Raw genomic sequence first — 23,028 nt, 5'->3', positions numbered from 1 at the left:
GGTGGAGGCTCAGGTGCCACAGCTGCTCCAGACACACACACACACACACACACACACACACACACACACACACACACACACACACACACACAAAATGATCTTCTTTGTGGAATGGAAAACAAAATGATACTTTATTAACCGTTGTGGGTTGTTCTCAAGTACACATTTGTTGTTGTTATTTTTGTTTTTTTTATATATGTTGTTTTTGTTTTATGTACATTTTTTTTATTTTTTTTTTTATTGTTGTTTATTACATTTAACTAGGTTATTTTTTTTTTATTCTGGACCACAAAACCAGTCATATTGTTTTATTTTTTGTTGAATTTATATTGTTTACATTGATGTGTGGTTTGTTAGGAGGACAATATTTGTCTGAGATATTGGAACAAACTATTTGAAAAATCTGGAATCTGAGGGTGCAAAAAAAAATCTAAATATTGAGAAAATCATATTTAAAGTTGTTCAAACGAATTCTTAGCAATGCATGTTACTAATCAAGAATTAAGTTTTGATATATTTATGGTAGGAAATGTACTAAATATCTTCATGGAACATGATCTTTAGTTAATATCCTAATGATTTTTGGCATAAAAGAAAAATGTATAATTTTAACCCATACAATGTATTGTTGTCTATTGCTACAAATATACCTGTGCTACTGATGACTACTTTTGTGCTCCAGGGGCACATTTTATTGTCAATAAAAATATAGTTTTGATGTCAAAATAAATAACTAGTATAACAGTGGCTGCAGCGCCACCTGCAGACCATCAAAGCATCCACACACAGGCTCTACTGGATGAGAATGTGATCATACACAAGTCTCTCGAGTGATTTCAGCTAAAGTGGGCCTTTCAAGCTTGGTTGTGCTGTGCTCAATGGTGCACACTTTCAGAGCATAACAATGGCTCTTAATTAAAGGGACACTGTTTCTCTAAAAGGTAAAATAGTATCGGTTGATGTGCTGTGACACTGAAGGGTACGGCCACATCTCAAAGGAGGACTGTGTCCCGGTGAAAGTTCAACAATTCAACATTTAACATTCCTTCAGTTGTTTGGAGCTTCACACATGAATTGAGATTTGGATTTACACATGATTTATTTTACTCGTAACCTGTAGGTTATATATTTTTGGGGTCTGTTAAATATGCTCGTCCAATCATATGTGTTAATAAATCATGTACTTTTAATTAAGATGCAGAATAATGTTTGATAAATAAGAGACAGCCCACTTTACCTGAAAATAAATGTGTCTGTGCTACTTGAATTACATCATGATTTTTTGTTTTTTTTTTTTTTATGTGAACTTTTGTTTTTAATGAAATATTACCGCTGGTTATAAAATGTTTATTGGTAAGTATTTTTTTTAAGAAGAAAAAAAATCATCTAGGTATCTAAATTACAAATTTTACAAAAAGTGGCCCTCTTCACCTTTCACCCTATAACTCTATATGAGTCAACTAAATAAATAAACTTACAATTTTGTGAAAATGTTGTTTTTAAGGTAAAATCTGAGCTCTTGCATACGAATTTCAACTAAAAATCGTCTGAATAATGACTGGACAGCGTTGATTTTGGTGTATGTTTTTAATAGTTAACACCAGAGGATACACACCGAGATTAAAAGAGGATTTCTTTGAGATCAACACAGCAGGAGAAACTATAAAAACTCAGACCTCCATGTATTTACACAAGTATAAAATCTGCAGATCATCCGGAATTTAAAAAACAACAACAAAACATAAAAATGTAAAATACAGGTTAAAACTGCAGTGCGTGTCTGGAAATGTTTACATAAAATCACAAGGATCTGTTTTGTTTGTTTAGGTGATGAACTTTAGATGTATTAATTGAAAAATGAACATAATGTCAGCTGAAACTGTTTATAAATGTACAACCAGATTGCTGGTAGATGTATTCCAGTAGAGAAAAAAAAATCTAAACATGCTTAAAACAAAATGAATATTTAACTTTGTTTTCTCAAATGTATTTTTATATATAGATATATATATATCTATGTTGTGTTGTGTGGTGTGTGGTGTGTATGTGTGTGTGTGTGTGTGTGTGTGTAAAAATTATTGTTATTATTCATACAGTACAGTACTTATTAAAAAAGTTTGGAAACATTACTGTTTTTAAATGTATTTAATGACATCTTTTTTGCTCACCATAGTTGCATCTATTTGATTAAAAATACAGTAAAAACAGTTATATTGTGAAATATTATTACAATTCAAAACAGCTGTTTTCTGTGTGATCTCTGTTAAAGTGTAATTTATTTCTGTGATGTGCAGCTGTATTTTCAGCATCATTACTCCAGTCTTCAGTGTCACATGATCTTCAGAAATCATTCTAATATAAATATACAATACAATACAATACAATATTTATTTATAAAGCACATTTAAAAACAACCAAGGCTGACCAAAGTGCTGTACATAGCAGAGAATAAAATTGCAGAGCAGTACAGGACAAAAGAAAAACTAAAAAAGTAAAACAAAAGAAAAAATAATTAGTAATCGTATCAGAGTCAATAAGCATGAAAAGCAAGGAGAAAACAAAAAAGTCTTAAAGAAGATTTGAAGATGGAAACTGAGAGAGCCAGTCTGATATAGAGAGGCAGACTGTTCCAAAGTTTTGGACCTGCAGCCGCAAAAGCACGGTCACCTCGTTTTTTTAAGCCTGGATCTAGGCACGATGAGAAGGCAGTGATCGCTGGATCTCAAAGTACGAGAAGGAGTGTACGGACAGAGCAGATCAGTCAGGTACTGAGGGGCCAAATTGTTAAGAGCTTATACACAAAAAGTAAAATTTATAAAATCAATTCTAAATTTAACAGGTAGCCAATGGAGTTTGAATAAAATAGGGGTGATCGACTCATACTTGTGTGTCCCAGTGAGGAGTCTAGCTGCTGCGTTTTGCACTAGCTTTAGGCGAGAGAGAGAAGACTGAGATAGACCAAAGTAAAGTGAATTACAGTAGTCTAGTCGTGATGTTACGAATGCGTGAATCACTATTTGAAGATTACTCTGAGTTGAAAAAAAACGGTTTGACTTTAGAGAGTTGGCGGAGCTGTAAAAAAGCATGACTTTACAACAGCACTGATCTGTTTCTCAAATTTTAAGTTGTTGGTCAAACAAAAGCCCAGATTTCTTGCACAGTGGGTTTCATACGGTGCGAGAGAACCACGCTCAACATCAAACACACAGTTTCCTTGGGCCCAAAGATAATTATTTCAGTTTTATTTTCGTTTAGGTTTAAAAAGCTTACTTGAAAGCCAGAGTTTAAGATCGCTTAAACAGGCAAACAAGGGTTGTAGACCATTTTTTATCGTTATGTTTTTAAAGGAAAATAAACCTGAGTATCGTCGGCATAACAGATGGAAGGATACTTTTTTATTAAAGATGGAAGCCAGAGGTAACAGATACAGAATAAACAATATGGGGCCGAGGATTGATCCCTGTGGGACTCCGCAGTTCAGAGGTACACTAGTGGAGGATTGATGACCAATACGGACACTGAAACATCTATTGTTCAGGTAAGAGCGGAACCACTGCAAGACAACGCCTCGAAAGCCCACGGATGTCTCCAGACGTTGCAACAGGACCTATGGTCACTAAGTCAAATGCAGAACCTCAAATCTAATAAGACTAAGGCCATTGATTTCCCAGAGTCAGTTTCAGTGAAAATATCACTTGACACTCTTAAAAGAGCAGATTCAGTACTGTGTAGAGCTTTAAAAACCAGATTGAAATGTTTATGGAGAGAATTTGCGTGATAAGTATGATTGGAATTGAATCAGTACAACTCTCTCAAGGATCTTTGAAATAAAAGGTAGATTAGAAATAGGAACGATAGTTAGAAAGAGTGGAAGGATCGAGATTAGTTTTTTTAAGATATGGCGTCACCACAGCAACTTTCAGACTGTTGGGGAAGGAACCAGTTGACAGGCATTTGTTAATCATAAGCAGTGTTGGGGAAAGTTACTTTTAAAAGTAATGCATTACAATATTGCGTTACTCCATAACAAAGTAACTACTTACGTTACTTAGTTACTTTTTATGGAAAGTAATGCGTTACGTAACTTGTGCGTTACTTTTTAAATATGAACAGGGCCTGCTTGTTTGTTTTTCAAATAAAAAAAGTTATATTTTTGGCAAATATAAAAGCCTTTTCACACCAAAAGTGAAATTAATACGCCTCAGGCTAAAGGGAAAGTAAATTTATGTCCGTACAGTAGAATGCAGAAGAAGAAATTTCAACACACTTATAACAAAAAAAATTAAAAAAAAAGACACAAAAATGTTTGTCTAGAGTAATTTTTGCTTACTAGTATGGTTGAACTGGATCATCGAAGGTCAGAAGTCAAAGACATTGGTTTATAGAATGGAATTAAATACAGTACATAAAGGACATTTGTGTTGTTTAACATTTAATTATTGCAGGTTTGCGTCATATTCTGAGTTGCAGGATTTTTATTCATTTTGAGGAATACCGAATATGAATTTTTGAGTGAGTGAGATGAATTAATGCATATTCATATTATTTTAGAACTACAGTAAACAGATTTCTCTTCAACATGGGGACAGGAGAGCTGTCAATCAATAAATTGGAAAAAAAGTCACTTGCGTTACTTATCTGAAAAAGTAACTCAGATATACTCTTGTAAATTAAAAAAGTAATGTGTTACTTTACTAGTTACTTGAAAAAAGCAATCTGATTACGTAACTCGCGTTACTTGTAATGCGTTACCCCCAACACTGATTAAAAGTAACAGGCCCGGTCCAACTGTGTCCATAATTTGCCTAAGGAAAGAAGGTGGAATAATATCCTGTGGACAGATAGTGGGTTTTAAGTGACCAACAATTTCATTACATGTGTCCAGATCAATCAACATCCAACATAATGGAACATCATGTGTATACACTGAGTTAGACAATTGAGATCTTAAAAGTGTGATCTTATCAACAAATAACTTTGCAAAATTGTCCCAGAGAGCAGTAGAGGGAAAATAGGAGCACAGAGGGATTTAAAACAGAGTTTATAGTAGCAAAGAGAACTTGAGGTTTATGGCAATTATTAGAAATAAGTTCAGAAAAATGTTTGCATTTTGCAGACTTTGCAGCTTTCTGAAACACCTTATAGGCATTTTATTAATAATAAAAAAACTGTAAATTCCAAACTGTAATAATAATTTACATTCTCTAAAAAAAGGTGTAATATCTTCTTTTTGATGATGTGTATACATTTTACTGGAAAATAAGACAAATAATGTAGATTAATTTTATAGAAACCCATGTAATTTTCAGTTATATCTAAAGTGGAGCATAAACCAGCGTTTATATCCGAGTCCTGAGTGATGATCTGATTAGCTGTGTGTATTCTCTACTGTAATATCTGAAGGAATCATAACCAGCTGCAGATATTTCCATTTCATGATGTCAAATCAAACGGTGCACATGGATAATCAGCATCATCATCATCCTCGTGATTTCAAGGCATCAGAAGCCACTCCCAGAGTTTAACATGCCAACATTACTTCCACGGATGAAGCAATTTAATAAACTACAAGATATAAAAAGTTAAATATGCTTGAACACAATTAATCTTTGTGTGGCCCAGGATTTAGTTTAGCGCGCCTCCTGCACAAACCAGCAGAAGACTCAACTAACAGAGCGATACGTCTGTGTGTGTACAGCTCAGTTTAGTTTAGAGCCGTATAAAAGGCATTTTCGATTTGACTTTTTGTCTGGTGCAGCTACGTCTGGCAGCCTGTTGATTTCACAGTTTGTCATCATAACCCAGTTCAAGCGTCACTCAAATGTAAAGATGATTACAGTAACATCACTGTATACAAAACTACATCAGGATGCTATCTAGACTGTGAGGAAATCTTTGCCTCAAATACTAAACTGTGTATGAAATATTGTGTAAATGTTTAGATCATGTGCTCACCCAAATCCTCATGTCCGGTCCAATAAAAGAGGTTGTTTGACAGAAAGAGGAGTGTCTGCAGAGCACGTGAACACATCTGTGAGTGTGAGTGACCTGTGGTGTCCCTGACGTGTCCTCCGGTCTCTCTGATGATGTCCCAGCAGTGCAGACCGAGCTGGTAATAGGCCTCGGCCGCGCCGCTGGTGATGTAACAGAGCGCTAGAGTCGAGCTGCCGATGATCCTCACACTGCGGGTCAAAGGTCAAACCCTGACCTCTACATCACACACTGACTATATGTGACCCTGGACCACAAAACCAGTCATGAGGGACGATTTATACATCATCTGAAAGCTGAATAAATAATCTCTCCATTGATGTGTGGTTTGTTAGGAGGACAATATTTGTCTGAGATACAACTATTTGAAAATCTGGAATCTGAGGGAGCAAAAAAAAAATTTAATATTGAGAAAATCATCTTTAAAGTTGTGCAAATGAAGTTCTTAGCCATGCATATTACTAATCAAAAATTAAGTTTTGATATATTTACAGTAGGAAATTTACAAAATATCTTCATGGAACATGATCTTTACTTAAAGGGTTAGTTCACCCAAAAATTAAAATTATGTCATTAATGACTCACCCTCATGTCGTTCCAAACCCGTGAGACCTCCGTTCATCTTCGGAACACAGTTTAAGATATTTTAGATTTAGTCCGAGAGCTTTCTGTCCCTCCATTGAAAATGTACTGTATGTACGGTATACTGTCCACGTCCAGAAAGGTAATAAAAACATCTTCAAAGTAGTCCATGTGACATCAGAGGGTCCGTATTGAAGCGTCGAAAATACATTTTGGTCCAAAAATAACAAAAATTACAACTTTATATAAATATATATAAATATATTACACACTTTCATTATACTGAATTTATAGAATAGAACACTTTTATTGCACAGCTGTCCTTTGAAATTTAAGATCTACAGTAGTAGCAATACACACTTAAAAACAGTTCTAGTTCACATGTAAACAACTATGTACAGAACTACGAAGTTACATATTTACATTATTTTTACAGTTACATTGCAATCTGTACAAATAAAACAAATTCATTTATTCCTTGTGTTATGTCTAATCCTTAGCATCAGCTCATCCACTGCTTTGTGCTGTTCTTCAGTTATCAGTTACTGATGTAGTATCAGGGTTGAAGTTAAAATACACTCAGTAGGCCTGATGTAAATCCCTGGATTCATCAGATCTGGTCTGAACTGGCTGGAGGATTTCTTTAGGTCGGAAAGGCAGCAAGTTAAAAATTCTATTCAGCAGCTATGTATCGATAGGATAATAACTAATGACTTTAAGATAATTGAAGATTTTTGTGCTAAGCTCTTTAATGATTTAAATTCTTCCAAATTCTGCCAGCAGACTTTTTGTGTTTCTTAATTCTCACATAAAATAAATGAATAGCCTAAAGAAGACTGTCATCTTTGTGATGAATCAGCGTATATTCAGGGTTTCATCCCCATCGTTTTTTAATTTAATATTGAAATCTGAAAAATGTAAAATTCATTTATCTCATGAATTTACTTCATACCTGCGCTAACTAACTAGAAATAAACCTGAGATGATTCTATCAGTGTCAGAAATTAACTTTCCCATTAGGGGCCACAGATTTTTATTAACCATTTAAACAGAATGTCAGATTAGGCCTAAATATGTATATCATCCTTAATGTTAAATTATTAAACGTTAATGTTAAATTAGAATACATGTAATATGACAATAGGCTGTTACCAATTAAATCAGTATTAATCAAGCTGCGCCTGAAGCTGCTTTTAGATGTATTCACAGTTTAATGCTGATCAGACTGCTGTGCATGCCTTTACATAGCAATTACAACTGTATGATGAAATGAGATTAATGTTTAATACAACATTTTTAACAGAAATATGTAATGACAAAATGAAATGATAGGCCTACTTCATGATAAGTAATATCTGCACTAGGTAAGTCACTGTGTTAATAAAGAAGCCTTTTATTCAATCTATTCGTTCGAGATTCTGATTCATTCCAGAATAAATTCAAGTGTCTGTCTTTAATAATTGGTCACTGAATTATCTATAATAATGGGTCTTTCAAATACCGATATCAGGATTCAGGAATGATACACCACTCAATGCTCTTACTGTGACCCATTCACATCTGAGAACTACTATCATTTGAAATCTTGTAATTAAATGTGTCTGTAAATGTAATTTTAATATTTATGTTAATATGTTTCTTCACATAATTCTGTACATATTTTAATTTTTTTAAAAACACTTGACCCTCTACTTGCTTTCTCTATTTGTTTTCTAACTAGGCTACTTGTCTTTCATAAAAAAATAATAATAAACAAATAAATAAATAAAAACACTTGCTTTCTATATTCTATATATTTCTATTCTATCTACTTGTTTCCTTTGTGTGTGTGTGTGTGTGTGTGTGTGTGTGTGTGTGTGTGTGTGTGTGTGTGTATAGAAGTCAACATTTGAAGTGGCTCAAATCCTTTAATCAAAGTTGTCCTAAAACCAAAATGTGTTCTTGTCTCAGGACAGCTTTGATTAACTTTTTTGATCCACTTCAAAATGTTGATTATGTATTATTTATGTATATATATATACCTTATAGTTATATATAGTTAACATATATATATACATATATATCTAGTAAACCTTGCTATGTTAACTGTATGCACCGGGCTAACCAAGATGTATGACAGCATTGGAAATTGCTTTTTATTGCTCTTTTGTTAGATTTTGACAGCATTTGCTTTTACTGCTCTTTTCAATAGTACTTTTATTGTCCTTAGTATGTAGCTTTGGATAAAATCGTCTGATAAATGCAAATGTAATAATTAAAATTTCCACCATACCAAAACAAGTGGTTAGCGTTATTTCAAAGGACATTTAAACCATCTCTGATTTTTCTTAAATCGTGTCATATTGTTATTGTACATATCTATGCATGTGATCCCTAAAAAAAGTGTTCTTTAGCTCCGCAAATTTTTTACTTTTTTTTTTAAGTTCTATAATATTTTAAAACACTTGTATAAATAGTTTATTGTTTATTTTTATTGTATATTAATTAAGGAAAAATTAAAAAATAAAATAATAAATTATTAAGAAAAACTAATCAGAGGGGGGCGGAAGAAAGGAGGCCGTGTGTGTATTAGAATCAGCGAACTAGAGTTGTGCTTGTTAAGATCTATTTTAGTTGTATAACATAAGAATTTGGAGCACAATTTGGTGATTTAATAATTATGTATGGTAAATACCATATACACAAACAAAAATGGTCTTATAATAAACCTAACATTACATTATTTAAAATTAATCTTAAGCGTTACATCAAAGCTTTACAAGATATAAGAAAAAAAAAAAAAAAATTAAAGAATTTTTGAATCCTTTGCTTATGGAAATTTCTTGTAAGTTATCCCCTGTAGTGGTTTCCTTTTCTTTCTTCCTTTCTTTTCTGTTTGTTCCTTTGAAACTATTATGAATGTAACCGATAATAGTTAAAAACACTGTGATCCTCTATATTTGTGTGTTGTATTAATATTCTTGTTCTGTAATAATAATAAAAATAAATAAATGAATGCTCTCAAAAATAAATACATACATACATATCTGTATGCATGTTAGAAAGAGATGGATCTTTATTATTGAAAGATGATTATTTTGAATTCTACTCATTAATATCCCACTACCTTTGAAGCTTTCTTCAATGATATGACTGTAATTGAGCTGTTGTACTTCAAAAAAAGTGTTTGTTACGTCTTCCTTCAGAGATTTCTACACATATTTATCATAAACAAATGCCTTAAAGACTTAAATTTACAATTAGATGAATTAAGGACCAAGATTAAAAAAAAAAAAAAAAAAAAATCTCCAAGAATTATCTTAAAAACGCTTCATAGGTATTGTTAAATGCTTAAATTACTGCCTTCTTTTGGCTTTTCAAAGCACAACCTTCAGATCATCTTCAGGATTACAGCATGCCATATTTTAGTTTTAATTTAGATTAAGTATTAATAATAACAACAACAATAATAAAGGCAGAGAGCGACAGTCGAGACAAACTTTTATTTACAGCATCAAGACAATTTGTTGCCATTAAAAATATTCTTTATAGTGACAAATCAATGTACAGTTATAACTCTAACATGAGTTAAAACGAACAGACAGAAAGACACACGTTCTTCATACATATATATTTATGGAAGTGTTATTGCTGTTCCCGGAAAGACCTTAACGTCAGTCAGGAGCTCAACATACACAATGGCTTTTTTAAACAGGACACGGAAATACTCTTAAAATGAAACTGGGTTAATTTACATTTAATCCTGCTAGCCTTCGTGTCGCAGAAAAACACAGCATTCATTCTGTACAAACACGGAGAAAAGGAACGAGCACAAGCTCACATATGCACCAAAAACAAATACTGAAAGAGAAAAACCGCAGCAAGGCTTCAGTCTCTTAACCGTGAACATATAAAGCAGCACAGACAGAAAGAAGAGCAAGCAGTGAAACATCACATCCCGGGACAGACGTGTGCTTCAGTAGATGAACTCTCCAGGCAGCGCAGAGAAGGGCTGCTCAAACTTGAAGCGTTTGGAGATGGCCTTCTGCTCCGGGGTCAGGCTCTGTTTGTCAGAGGACTGGCGGCACTGGCTCAGGGTGTAGGCGGCCATCACGATCAGTTCCTCCTCTTCCTCCTCGTCTTCATCAGCAGCAGCGACGGGCTCCGAGACGCTCTGCAGACAGGCCTCCTCCGGCTGGAGCCACCGGTGCTTCAGACAGTCTTCTGCGGAGGCTCTGCTCCTGAGGAAACAACAGCAACAAACACAGAACATCTGATCTGAAGAGTCTCTTAAAACCTGTTCACAAAGCTGCTCAGACAAACTTGTACTAATGAACGGACTCTTCATAAGACTGTGTTTAACACTCATCAGCTTCGTAGATCCTCAAAAGTTTTAAAAAATGTTTGCATATGTGATGCATGTGTCTTAAGTCTCTGGGGTATTTTTGTAGCAATAGACAACAGTACATTGTATGGGTCAGAATTATGGATTTTTCTTTTATGCCAAAAATCATTAGGATATTAAGTAAAGATCATGTCCCATGAAGATATTTTTTTAAGTTTCCTACCGTAAATATATCAAAACTTCATTTTTGTTTAGTTAATATGCATTGCTAAGAATTCATTTGAACAACTTTAAAGATGATTTTCTCAATATTTAGATTTTTTTGCTCCCTCAGACTCCAGATTTTCGAATATTGTCCTCCTAACAAACCATACATCAATGGAGAGATGATTTATTATTTTTTCAGGATGAATGGTGAGTTCAGCAGTGTTTATATGAATCTTGACGGTCTTACTCTGGCTCTTTGATGAGCAGGCTCTTGATGAAGTGGATGGCGGCCCGGTGCAGATGCTGCAGCTCCTCCTCAGTGTAGCTGATGTTGATCTGAGAGATGTTGAGGAAGGTCTCCTGCTTGTCGTCCCCCAGGAACGGCGAGATCCCCGTCAGCATCACGTACGCCAGCACACCGATGCTCCTGTCAGACGGAGGAGAGGAGCAGCATGCTCAAGCTCACACAGCACAACTGTTTATTAGGGCTGCGATGATAAATCCATGCAGAATCGATTCGTAGATGGATTCTGAGATATTCCGAATGCATCGTGATTCTTTCTCGAGTCGATTCTGAGCTTAGATTTTAACAGCAGATGGCGCTCTAATCTAGATGGCAGATGTTTGTAATTTGAGTTTGTATTTTAAAGTTTTTATGTAATGATTTTATTTTAGAAGATTAATGTTGTGAACACCCTTGTAATTCGCTTTAAGATTTTCAAATTTTATAAATGATTATTTTAGGTTTGAGTGTGTGTAAGGGTTAGTGGTGGACCGATATATAAGTCCACCACTAACCAATAAGTTTTTCTATTTGGCCGATGTGAGCACAAGCTTTTATTTTGATGATACCATTTTCACTGTTTCTATTTGGCCGATGTGAGCACAAGCTTTTATTTTGATGATACCATTTTCACTGTGAATATATATATATATATATATATATATATATATATATATATATAAAATTTTTTCAAATATTGGCATCGGCCGATGAGTTTTTATTTTTGTGTTGTTTGTTGTGTTTTTTTTTTTTTTGATTATATTTTTTATTAAATATATTTATTTATTAGTGAAAAATACTTTGTCATCTAAGCAGTTTTTTTTAAATCTTTTATATGCCATGGACCCCCAAATATGATCATCATTGTGCGAGGGATCTTTATATGAAGCGGTTTTTTTAATATTTTATTTGTTGTGGGAGGGATATTTTGATTTTTATGGTTATAGTGAAGTTGTAATTTTTTAAACAAATTGGGAAAATATTTTGTTTCTATTAAATTCCATTATTATTCTTTTTTTTTCAAAAAGTATTATTTAAAATGTATTTAAATAATTATTTTTTTTGTATCTTTTTAATCTAAATATTATAATTAGTTTTAATATATTTTGTATTTATTTCTTTGTTTTCATTTTTACTAATTGATTTTAATAAATTAATGGATTTTTTTTTATTCTTATTCAATCATATTTTTGTGGTAATTATTTTATAATTATTATAATTATATATATATAATATAATAATAATTACAATAATATATTGTTTTCATTTTTACTAAATGATTTTTAATAAAATAATAATTTATTTCTTTAATTTTTATTCAGTTGTTGTTATTTTATAATTTTTAGAATTTTTCATAGCTTTTTCTCCAAACATTTTTAAGGACCCCGTAGCACTTCCTTGGGGCCCCCTTAGGGTCCCTGGACCCCAGTTGGAAAACCCCTAAAGTATAAATGTTTATTTTTCACAATTATTTTTTAATCCATTTTCAAATAATTTCAAATGTATTAAATATTCATTAAAATGAATACAATTATATTGGCTTTATATCGGACACCCTGCTTTCCAAGATATCGGCAATCAAAAAAAACATTATCGGTCGACCACTAGTAAGGATTTGGAAACAAGCAGAGTACGGCTGTTTCTAAAGCATGCAGCACCATCTGCTGTTCAAAACTAAGCTCAGAATCGACTCGAGAAAGAATCGTCATGCATTTGGAAAATCTCAGAATCGTTTCTCGATTTGCGATGCATCGATTTATTTCCTTAGCACTACTGTTTAAAGGTGACAAACAGACTCTTCTCAAAGCAGCATTGTTGATACAAGACTTCAGGATATAAATGTTCTTGCATATATATATCCTGAAGCCAAACCTCTTGACACACACACAAACACACTGAACCAGTGATGGTGCGAGAGCCTTTAAACAGAGAATAAACTGTTTGTTCAGAGGAAAACACACAATTATACTTGAGGCTAGATCACAGACATAATAAACCAACCAGAGAAGTATTTATTGTGTAATATTGACCTTCAGGAGGAAACATAAGGATCCTCACGTGAAACATGGTGATGAGGGAAAATAACTCACCACATGTCAGTCGCTGTGCTGATTGGCTCATAATTCAGGATTTCTGGTGCTGGAATGATAAAACAAATCATTTACATACAGTAAGTTCAGTCCAGTAGGTCCACACATCGAACTGGTAGTGTATGTACAGTATACATGATCAGGGGCTAACATTAACACTCAACAAGTGCCAAACATGAGTAAAAATCAGTATGTGAGGTGAGTATGAAACGGTGTTCCCCGTCAGCTGGCTGGTAACTTTTTTATTGATTATCCTTAGAACATGACACAGTTTAGCACGACTGTCAAACCACAAAGACTGCACTGTAATTAGAGGTCGACCGATATTGAATTTTACCGATACCGATAGCTAGGCTGGACCGCACTTGCCGATAACCGATTAATTAACCGATAGTTTTTAAAATGGATACTGGATAAAACAATTTAAATAAAAACATAACACTCCATATAAAACAGTACTGAACTTTATTACAAAAAAAACAAACAAAAAAATAGACCTGAATCATGAAAATGTGCTATATGAATATATTAATTATATTAAGAAATATTGAGGTAAATTAAAGACATGCATTCAAACGGAAACAAAAAGTAACATCCAAAATGAATAAAAAGGCACTCTAATAACAACACATTTGAACTTGTGAAACAGGAGACACTTAACTAGTCCTGTTACATAACTGCAAGAGATTCAAGTGTTATATGGTCCATTTCTAGTTCTAGTTCTATTTTAATATTCAAAGTTAAGAAGCCTCAAATTATAATGGAGAAAGCAGAGCTGGTGTGCGTGGTGTCCAGGGAGTCGGCTCCTCCTGGCTTCATAAAGCATGGTGGGGGGCAGAGTGGTTTCTTTTGAGTATGTTCATGTTGTTTTAATTATTGTTTTATTTTTCTGTGAACACTGTTTAGGTATGTAAATTCTTTCAATGACAGGCTCTGACAAATAGCACTCAAGCTCAGTCTCAAAGCTGTACATCCCTTGAGACACAGCAGTGGCACCAAGGACCCCGGCTTACAGAGGGTCCACTGAAGTGGGCTGATGGATTTTCTGCTTCTTTGTCTCTGGATCCAAACCCTCATCGTGCTCGGGTCCTTCTATTAGAGGGCGTGGCTCATCTTCTCTGAGCATGGCAAGCTCTTCAGCTTCCTCTTTTAGCCATTTCTTTTCTTTCCTTTCTCAAGTGTTTCTTCAGACGCAAAGGCACGGGCCTTGTATCTGTCAAGCATGGTCTTGCACAAAGTTTTGATGCCTGCTGAGGATGGACCCTCTTCCCGCAGCATCAGCTTCAGCATCAGCTTCAGAACAGACACACTGGGGATAATGCATGCTGCTGAAGACTCAGAGTTGCTCATCTCCATTGTGACTTCTTCGATGGGAACCAGTGTGTCAATCAGGTTGCAGACAATGTCCCACTGTGTGTCAGATAAGCAGCTGATGTGGCCGTGTTCACCAGCGTACACATTTAGTGCCCGTCTCTGATCATACATTCGCTGAAGCATGTGAAGCGTTGAGTTCCAGCGAGCTGGGACAGCCTGGATGATGTTGTGCACCGGCACACCCACCTCCTCCTGTATGGCTCTTAGCCTCTGTTTTGCCAATACAGAATGGCCAAAGTGAGTTGCACAGCTTTTCAATATGGCAATAACGTCCAGAACAGCTCTCTGACTAGACAGGCCCTCATTTACAATGAGCTGAAGGGTGTGAGCAGTGCAGATTAAATCAGGAAGTTCAGCCAGCCTCATTCCTTTTACCATGTTGTGAACAACATGTTCTGTTGCGATATCCCAGTCTACTATCATGTTAAGGAAGGTTTCTTGAATATAACTGGCTGAGTGTGATCCAATCATAGGCTTGACATTGAGCACCACTTGTCTTCTCGACCAGTCCTCAGAAATTAAATGCCCAGTTAGGCTCATCAGCGACTCTGTAGCTCCAGACCAACAGTCAGTTGTGAATGCCATAAATGGGGCCTTGTCCTTCATCACTTCACTTTTGATTTTTGTCAAAACCCTGGAGTAGGTTTCGTCTAGCATCAGTAAATCTAATAATATAGTTTGCTTATAACATGCATTTGAAAATGCAACATGCGCCAAACATGTTCCCAACTTTATAATCAAATGCGTTCATAAATCTCCAATTCTTTACAGTTTTCTACCAAAATAAAAGCTCTATGGTTTAATGTTTAAATGAATGAATGAATATTAGTATTGTAATTTTACTGTTGTTTTAAAATAAAATTACAACAATTATTATTATTATAAATTAATATGAAACATTTATAGTGTTATAGTTATATTGATATTTCTTACTCATTTGTTAATATTTTTAATAATAATAAATTTTATGATTCAATTAATCAATCAATCAATCTGTTTATAAATCTGTTTCCCTGCAATTCAGTTAAAAGCTCTATGGTTTAATAAATGAGTGAATATTAGTATTGTAATTTTACTGTTGAGATATATAGATCAATTGCACAATTTCAATACTAATATTTATGTTTTTAAAATAAACAATAATAATAATATAAACACAATTCTTTATGCTCAATTCAATTTTTTTTTTTTACTTTATTAATAAAATTTAACTACACAGTTCAGTTGTATTATAGTGATGTTAATTTTATTATTATTATAAGAAATAATGCATGTATAGTTCCGCATCTAGTTAATAATATTGGCCACTGGCCACAGGTGTGTTAAAATGTTATTTTTAGGCTCTGTCTATGATGTGTGGCTCTGGTCTGGAGGGGCTCTTACCCACGTACTCCGGTGTGCCCATGATCTCCCGGATCTCCTGACCGCTGCTCACCAGCCTCGACAGGCCGAAGTCCACCACCTTTATATCCCCGAGAGGAGACTCGCTGGTCAGGAGGATATTCTGAGGCTGAAGGAGAAAAACAAACACTCTCAGGAAAACTGCCAAACAATAAAGAAACCGCTCAGAGACACCTATAACCATAATGGTGATATAATTACACACATGTAGCTCTGGTGAATAAAGCAAATGTATTTCACCCACAAAAATGTCCAGTCCATCAAACACCACCCTGACACTTTCACTGATTTAGCCATGGAAGTCAGATTTCGCTAAATGTGATTGATTTGAGTGATTTTCATCATAGCAGTTTCAAGCGAGTGTGATCCTGACGTACTTTGAGGTCCAGATGCACCACGTTGTTCCTGTGAAGGAAGGACACTCCCTCCAGGATCTGCTTCATCAGTCTCTTCACGTCTTCCTCTTTGAAGGCCTCGTCTCTGTCTGCCACACACTGGTCAAAAATCTCCCCTCCGGCAGCACTGGACATGCAGAGACAAATAAACACACATTCGTCTAGAACAGAAATGTGCAAGCAATGGCTCGCCCAAAATGTCACTGTTTACTCACTGTGATATTTTTATGTGGAACATAGAGTTTTTGAAGAGTGTTCATGCAGCTCTTTTCAATAAAACCATTTATAATGTTGCAAATTATTTTTATTTCAAATAAATGCTGTTCTTTTGAACTTTCTGTTCATCTGTGAATCCTGACAAATAAAATGACAGCACAACTTTACATTGAGCAGCACAACTGTGTTCAACATTGATAATATTATGATATGTTTTTTTTGCAGCAAATCATCATATTAGAATGATTTCTGAAGATCATGTGACACTGAAGACTGGAGTAATGATGCTGAAAATACAGCTGCACATCACAAAAATAAATTACACTTTAACAGATATTCACATAGAAAACACTTCTTTTGAATTGCAAAAATATTTCACAATTTTACTGGTTTTTACTGTATTTTTGAACAAATAAATGCAGCCTTGGTGAACAGAAGAGACTTCTTTCAAAAACATACAAACTTTACTGACCACAAAATTACTTTAAGCATTAGTTAGTACATTACTATTTTAATCATTTTTGATTCTTAAAAAAAAATAAAAAAAATAAATAAAGGTGAGGGTTAGACTTTTAGTTTTTGATTTGGAAAATTTTAATTTTTGCACAACCTGTTTTTTTTTCTTTTCTTTTTTTCTGTTTCTAAATATTCAAGCATTTCAGATCACTAAATCATATTAGTATTATGCTTATCCTGAATTATAAAGACAGCAAAGAGGAGATGAGCGGTTTAATCAGCAGTGATCATCATGTTCCAGGCCAGTGTGAGTGTGTTCCTCTGTCTGTCCTTCAAACACAGAGGAGCTGCTTTACCCTGAAACAACACGGCGAAGAGCTGAGCAAATAACATTTCTAAAAATGTTTCTACAACCATGTGATTTCAACTACAGCACGTCCAGAACAATGAACGCCCTCTCGCTCTCTTGTGCTGGAGTACAGAACATGCCTGCAACCAAAATAAACACTGAGCTTGTTATTTTGATCAACAGAACATCCAAGCAAAATCTAAAAATATTAAACTACATCTACAATCTGATCTGCTTTCTGCTTTGCTCCTCAAATATGTCTATGGAATAGCACATTAAACAGTGTTTTAAATACAGAGTGTTTAAATGCACATTAAGGCTGAAAAAGCCTCAATCCAAGTGTGTGTTAAGCTTGATTTAATGTCAGCGCAGGTAGCAGCTCATGTCCTCAGCATGCTCCCGTTCACATGCTGGCAGATGATCCCCAGTGTCCTGCGCTCCTGATCAGACAGCGTGATGAACTCGATTAGACACAGACCGAAAGACAGCGGCCTCAGGCCAGGGCTGTGTGTGTGTGTGTGTGTGTGTGTGTGTGTGTGTGTGTGTGTGTGTGTGTGTGTGTGTGTGGAGTTGATGTGAGGACGCAGTGTGGCTTTCAAGGACACAATAAGAAAATAAAACAGACAGAGTTCTTACAGGCTCAGTCTCAGGTCTCTATAATATTCTGATCCCTCCTGCAGTGTCCATCTATAGCTAACAGAGAGCAACAGTCGGTTCCGCATGTAAAAATGCTATTCATTACCCATGATGCTGTAAAGAGAATTCCACCAATCAGAGAGTCGCAGTGAGCAAATTCTGATCCCTCCTGCACCCACACTGATAGCACCTGAAATTAGAGAATCCAGATAAAAATCTTGAGAAGGCCGACCAGAAAGTTTGAAAAAGTTTGAAAAGTTTAAAAAAGTTTTAAGTTTGATGGTGCTAGTCTGAAATAGTTTGAAGTTTAAAGTTGATACACCGGAAATTATGTTTTGAAGGCAATACAGGTTTTTAGACTAGTCTTCTAGATAGATAGATAGATAGATGATAGTTAGATAAAAGTAGATTGAGCTAGATTTTTTTTAGATAGATCTAGAAATAGTTTGATAGTGGTTAAAGTTTTTTTAAAGGTGTTTGCTAGCTTAGAGTACCCGAATGTTGCTTTGAACGCAAGGGTACCCAATCTGTAGGGTCAGGTCTGTTGCTAGGGTGTTGCTATGCAGTTGTGGGTGCCAGGGATGCCCTGGGGTGGTTACTAGGGTTGGTTTGTTGGGTGTTGCTCTTTGCAATAAATATATATTATATATATATACTGTTTCTGTATATATATATATAGATACTTTATATATATATATATTATATATATAATTTATATATATATATTACACCATATACATACATATATACATATACATATACACAAACAGTATATTTTAAGTTTAAGTTATATTTTTTTTTTTTTTATATTAAATTTGTTTAAGTATTCTTTGTCTTCTTTTTTTTCAATTGTTCAGAACATACATACAGAGAATTGAAACTGTGTTACTCTCAGACCCATGGTGCACACAGATAACACTAACAGCAGAAAGTAAAAATTAGAACGTAACATAACGTAATTCAAACGTGGAAAAAAATTATGGTTTTTTTTTTTTTTTTTAAATACTTCCAGAACCATCTGACAAGCGGCTGCTTTCAGAGGCTACCGTATTTGTGTCAGGTTTCTATTTGCAATCTGTTTTTAACACTATACCAATCGCAGGTGTGTTTGTTGCAGAACATGTATAACACAATGTGTTCCAGTCAGAATCCACTCTATGCACCAGAGATTGTTCAGCATGAGTGAATATTTGCTGTATCAAATACATAAACACAATGTAAATAAGAGGTTCACCGTACAGTAGAGACACATGTTTTGATTATAACGGGAGTTCCACAGTACCAGCACACCTGTCTCTCCTTTGCTCAAACCCAGTCTCTCAAAATCTCTAATTATGAGCAACAGTAACACTGATAACATCAGGCTAGACCGGCCCATATCATTAACACTGTGCCGTGTTTTCAGAGGCTTTATAAATAAGCTGTAGTGTGTATGCGGGACGTTTGTTTTTGTGTGTTTGAGTGAAGACATTTTGTTTTTTTGGATTAGAAGGCCTGTGTGCGTGATATATATAAATACTCACACACACAAACCCGATTCTATTGGGTGAAATCTACAGCAATGCTGAGTGTATATAAAACCGTAAACCAGGCCCATCTAATGACCCTCGTAACCCGGGCGAGACTGTCTGGCAGGGAAAGGCATTAACACCCACACAGCTGCAAAACATGGGCTTTCTGAGGCTCTTCGTCTCCTCTAGAGACACGAGTAATGAGCGTCCAGCGCTGCCAAACCCGCTCCACAGCCTACAGAGAAACACAGGACAGAACCTGACATCCAGCCAGTGCATAACTAGGTCATGTTTTGGGGCCGGATGAGCGATCACATCACTAATGCAATGCAGGGGTCAGTCCATGCTAATCCCCACACACACACACACACACACACACACACACACTATTTGCCCATTACTAATTTAACTATTATTACTATAATAATAATATAACTATTATTATTATCATTATTATTAATTTTAAATAAGCTTATACTCTGACACACACTGAGCAGAAATAGGTCAGATGTAAAGCAGAGGCTCAGGGTGTATTTCTCCATACAGCTGCACCCACTGCATTCCTCTCTGGACAGCGTCAGCCTCCATTTGGGCTCAGATCTCACACCACAGGAGCTGCAGTCGCTGCAATCTCCTACTGTGTAGGAGGAAACAGCTGAAGAGTGTGAGAACAACACACAAACAGCAGACTGAGCACTTGACTACCAACAGACTCACCATGTGCTATTGGAGCCTGTGTAAAACTCTCATTACAATTAGCTAAAACATAAGCTAGAATGCAATTTTCAGTTAAAGTTTATTTTTCAACATCTCAATTTCATCTAGTTACAGAAACGGTGCACAAATGCAGCTTATTTCATTCACAATGGAATGCGAGAAAGCAAAACTCACCCTAACCAGATTTAAGGCTCTTTTCACACTGTATTAATGATCCAGAACAACATGCTTCATGAGCGTGAAAGCCATAGTGAGTACTAGCAGCAGTTGTTTCAAACCTGCATGAACTGTACTGCATGACTTTGTGGTGCATCAAGAAATTTAATTGATAAATGTGTTTCTATTGTAGTTTGTGCATGTTTTTGTAAGTTTGTTTTGTTTTTATCCACATTATAATATTTTATGTGCATTTTGGCATTTCCATCCAGCAATTTTTTTAATGCAATATTTCAAAATTTGCATAAAAACACATGGATGGAAACGAAAAATTACTAATGTAATTTTACACCAACACAACAAACTGAGCTCTAGTGCAAAATTGCCTTTACTGTGAACCTTAACCAATGGAGTAAAATTCAGAAAAACCTACAGACTTTAAGTTGGAAGAGATGATATTGCATATATAATGCTATTCATTGATAAATCAATAACACTGGAATTACAAATAATCTTTGAGTTAGATGCATGCAAGAATGAATGAATGAATGCATGAAGAATGAATGAATGAATGAATTAATGAATGAATGAATGAATGCACAAATGAATGAATTAATGAATGAATGAATGAATGCACAAATGCATGAATGAATGTTCATGGCTTGAATAGCTCTGCTCCCAACCATGAGAACATGGTAATAACATTTACTCTTCCTTCTGAGCATACCATAAAAAAGTGGTGCTCCTTCTCAGTATTTTTGTACTGTTTTGCAGTAAAAAAAATTATTTTTGAACATTTTTTGTTTATTATGATAAATCAAAATACATCTACATACAAATAATGACAAAAAAGAACTTAGAGTGAAGTCAATTTATGATTAAACAAACAAATATCGCTTCAGAGGGAAATATTTTTTTTTGTTTTGTTTTTTTTTTTTCATAATTCAGAGGGAAAATATGTTTTATTGTTATTTTTTGTTATTGTTTTATAAAAATAATGAGAAAGATATTCATTTTATGCAATTCATGCAACATTTAATGACTTTCTGCTCTGATTTAATCATGTTTAAGGCCTTAAATTGTGGAAAGACAATTTAAGACTTTTAAGCACCACAGAAACCCTGTTATTTCCCCACATAAACAAAAATGTGAAAGCTGGCAAAGCCAAAGAGCGGAAAATCTCACTTTAACTGAGAAAACTAATTTTTCTGCCTTGTCAATGTCATGACAAATAAAATCAGCACCAAATTATTGGCTTCTTCCTTCAAAAACATATTTGTGACCCATCCAGAATGGACAGCAAAACTAGGATAAGTTGCAGCAGGTGCACAGAGCTGTCTGTCTCTGTAACGCCGAGGGCTGAGATGCATTCACAGACGATTGAGTGATTGCTTAAACTAGCAGCGCAGGCAGGGCTTTCCCAGCCCCGGCTCTGGAGATTTAACCCACAGCGCTGACATAATGCACTCCCAGCTGGAGCTCCCGACTCGCCCCGAACATGAATAAGTCCTCTATCACTGCAGCCAGACCCCATCCAAAACAACATCCCCTCCTTCAAACCGTCCCAGTGCCCCGAAATATCCCTCACCCGGGGGAAGATGGAAAGAAAGGAAAGAGCTGTCGGTCAGAACATTTCACATGCTAGATCAGTGAGAGAGAGATGCATGCACTACAGCGAGCTCTATTATCACCACAGAGAGTGCTGATGGGGGAAAAAGGGGCTAATTTGAGGCACTTTACTCAGAGCAGCTTCTGCTTTTGCTGCTTTCTGATGTTTCTGATCTTACCTCTAATAAGAGCTCAACAATAGGCTGAGGTAAAGATGAGGAAAAGCATGGCAGCAATTAAAGAGAGATTAAACACTAATTCAGGACCCAGAAAGAATATAATCCTTCTAAGGAGACCTCAGCAAATTTCCAAGAGGGCTGCAATATGACTTCAGGTGATTTTGAATATATCTACACTTAAAAGGGATGCAGTATGAATTTAGTTGTTTTTGAATATATCTACGAATATAAAATTTTCAGATTGTACTTTGATAGTCTGTTTTTACCTACTGTAATTAAACAAATTCACTACACTTAAAATAAATAAATAAATTACATTTATATAAAATTTTCAGAATTTTGCCTTTAAGTACAAAGGTAAAACGGTAATATTGTGAAGTATTACGCTCAACTTAGGCTTAAAATGCTTTTGGGAAACTAATTTAAGAACTAATAAAAAAATAAAAAATGCAACATTATAAATGCCATTACTGACACTTCTTTATCAGTGCATACTTGTTGAATAAAAGAATAAATGAAGTAAAATAATTATCTTTTAATGATCAAAATTATT

At 34.9% G+C, this 23,028-nt stretch overlaps 1 protein-coding gene across 1 annotated transcript in view; it reads right to left on the bottom strand.

The window, feature by feature from the left end:
- Nucleotides 1-10,036: 10,036 nt before the first annotated feature.
- Nucleotides 10,037-23,028, bottom strand: part of LOC109109179 (serine/threonine-protein kinase 17A) — a 33,961-nt gene continuing 20,969 nt past the window's right edge. Inside the window, exons 3-7 of the mRNA XM_042751988.1 lie at nucleotides 16,630-16,774; nucleotides 16,235-16,361; nucleotides 13,478-13,526; nucleotides 11,352-11,531; nucleotides 10,037-10,793 (exon numbers count right to left, since the gene is read on the bottom strand). Of these exons, the coding sequence (XP_042607922.1) occupies nucleotides 10,529-10,793; nucleotides 11,352-11,531; nucleotides 13,478-13,526; nucleotides 16,235-16,361; nucleotides 16,630-16,774 (766 nt within the window). The 3' untranslated portion in view covers nucleotides 10,037-10,528. The remainder of the gene's footprint in view (nucleotides 10,794-11,351; nucleotides 11,532-13,477; nucleotides 13,527-16,234; nucleotides 16,362-16,629; nucleotides 16,775-23,028) is intronic.

This window comes from Cyprinus carpio, chromosome B24, assembly GCF_018340385.1.
Source record: "Cyprinus carpio isolate SPL01 chromosome B24, ASM1834038v1, whole genome shotgun sequence".
Classification (NCBI taxonomy): Eukaryota; Metazoa; Chordata; class Actinopteri; order Cypriniformes; family Cyprinidae; genus Cyprinus; species Cyprinus carpio.
This window is presented reverse-complemented; position numbering and strand designations above follow the sequence as displayed.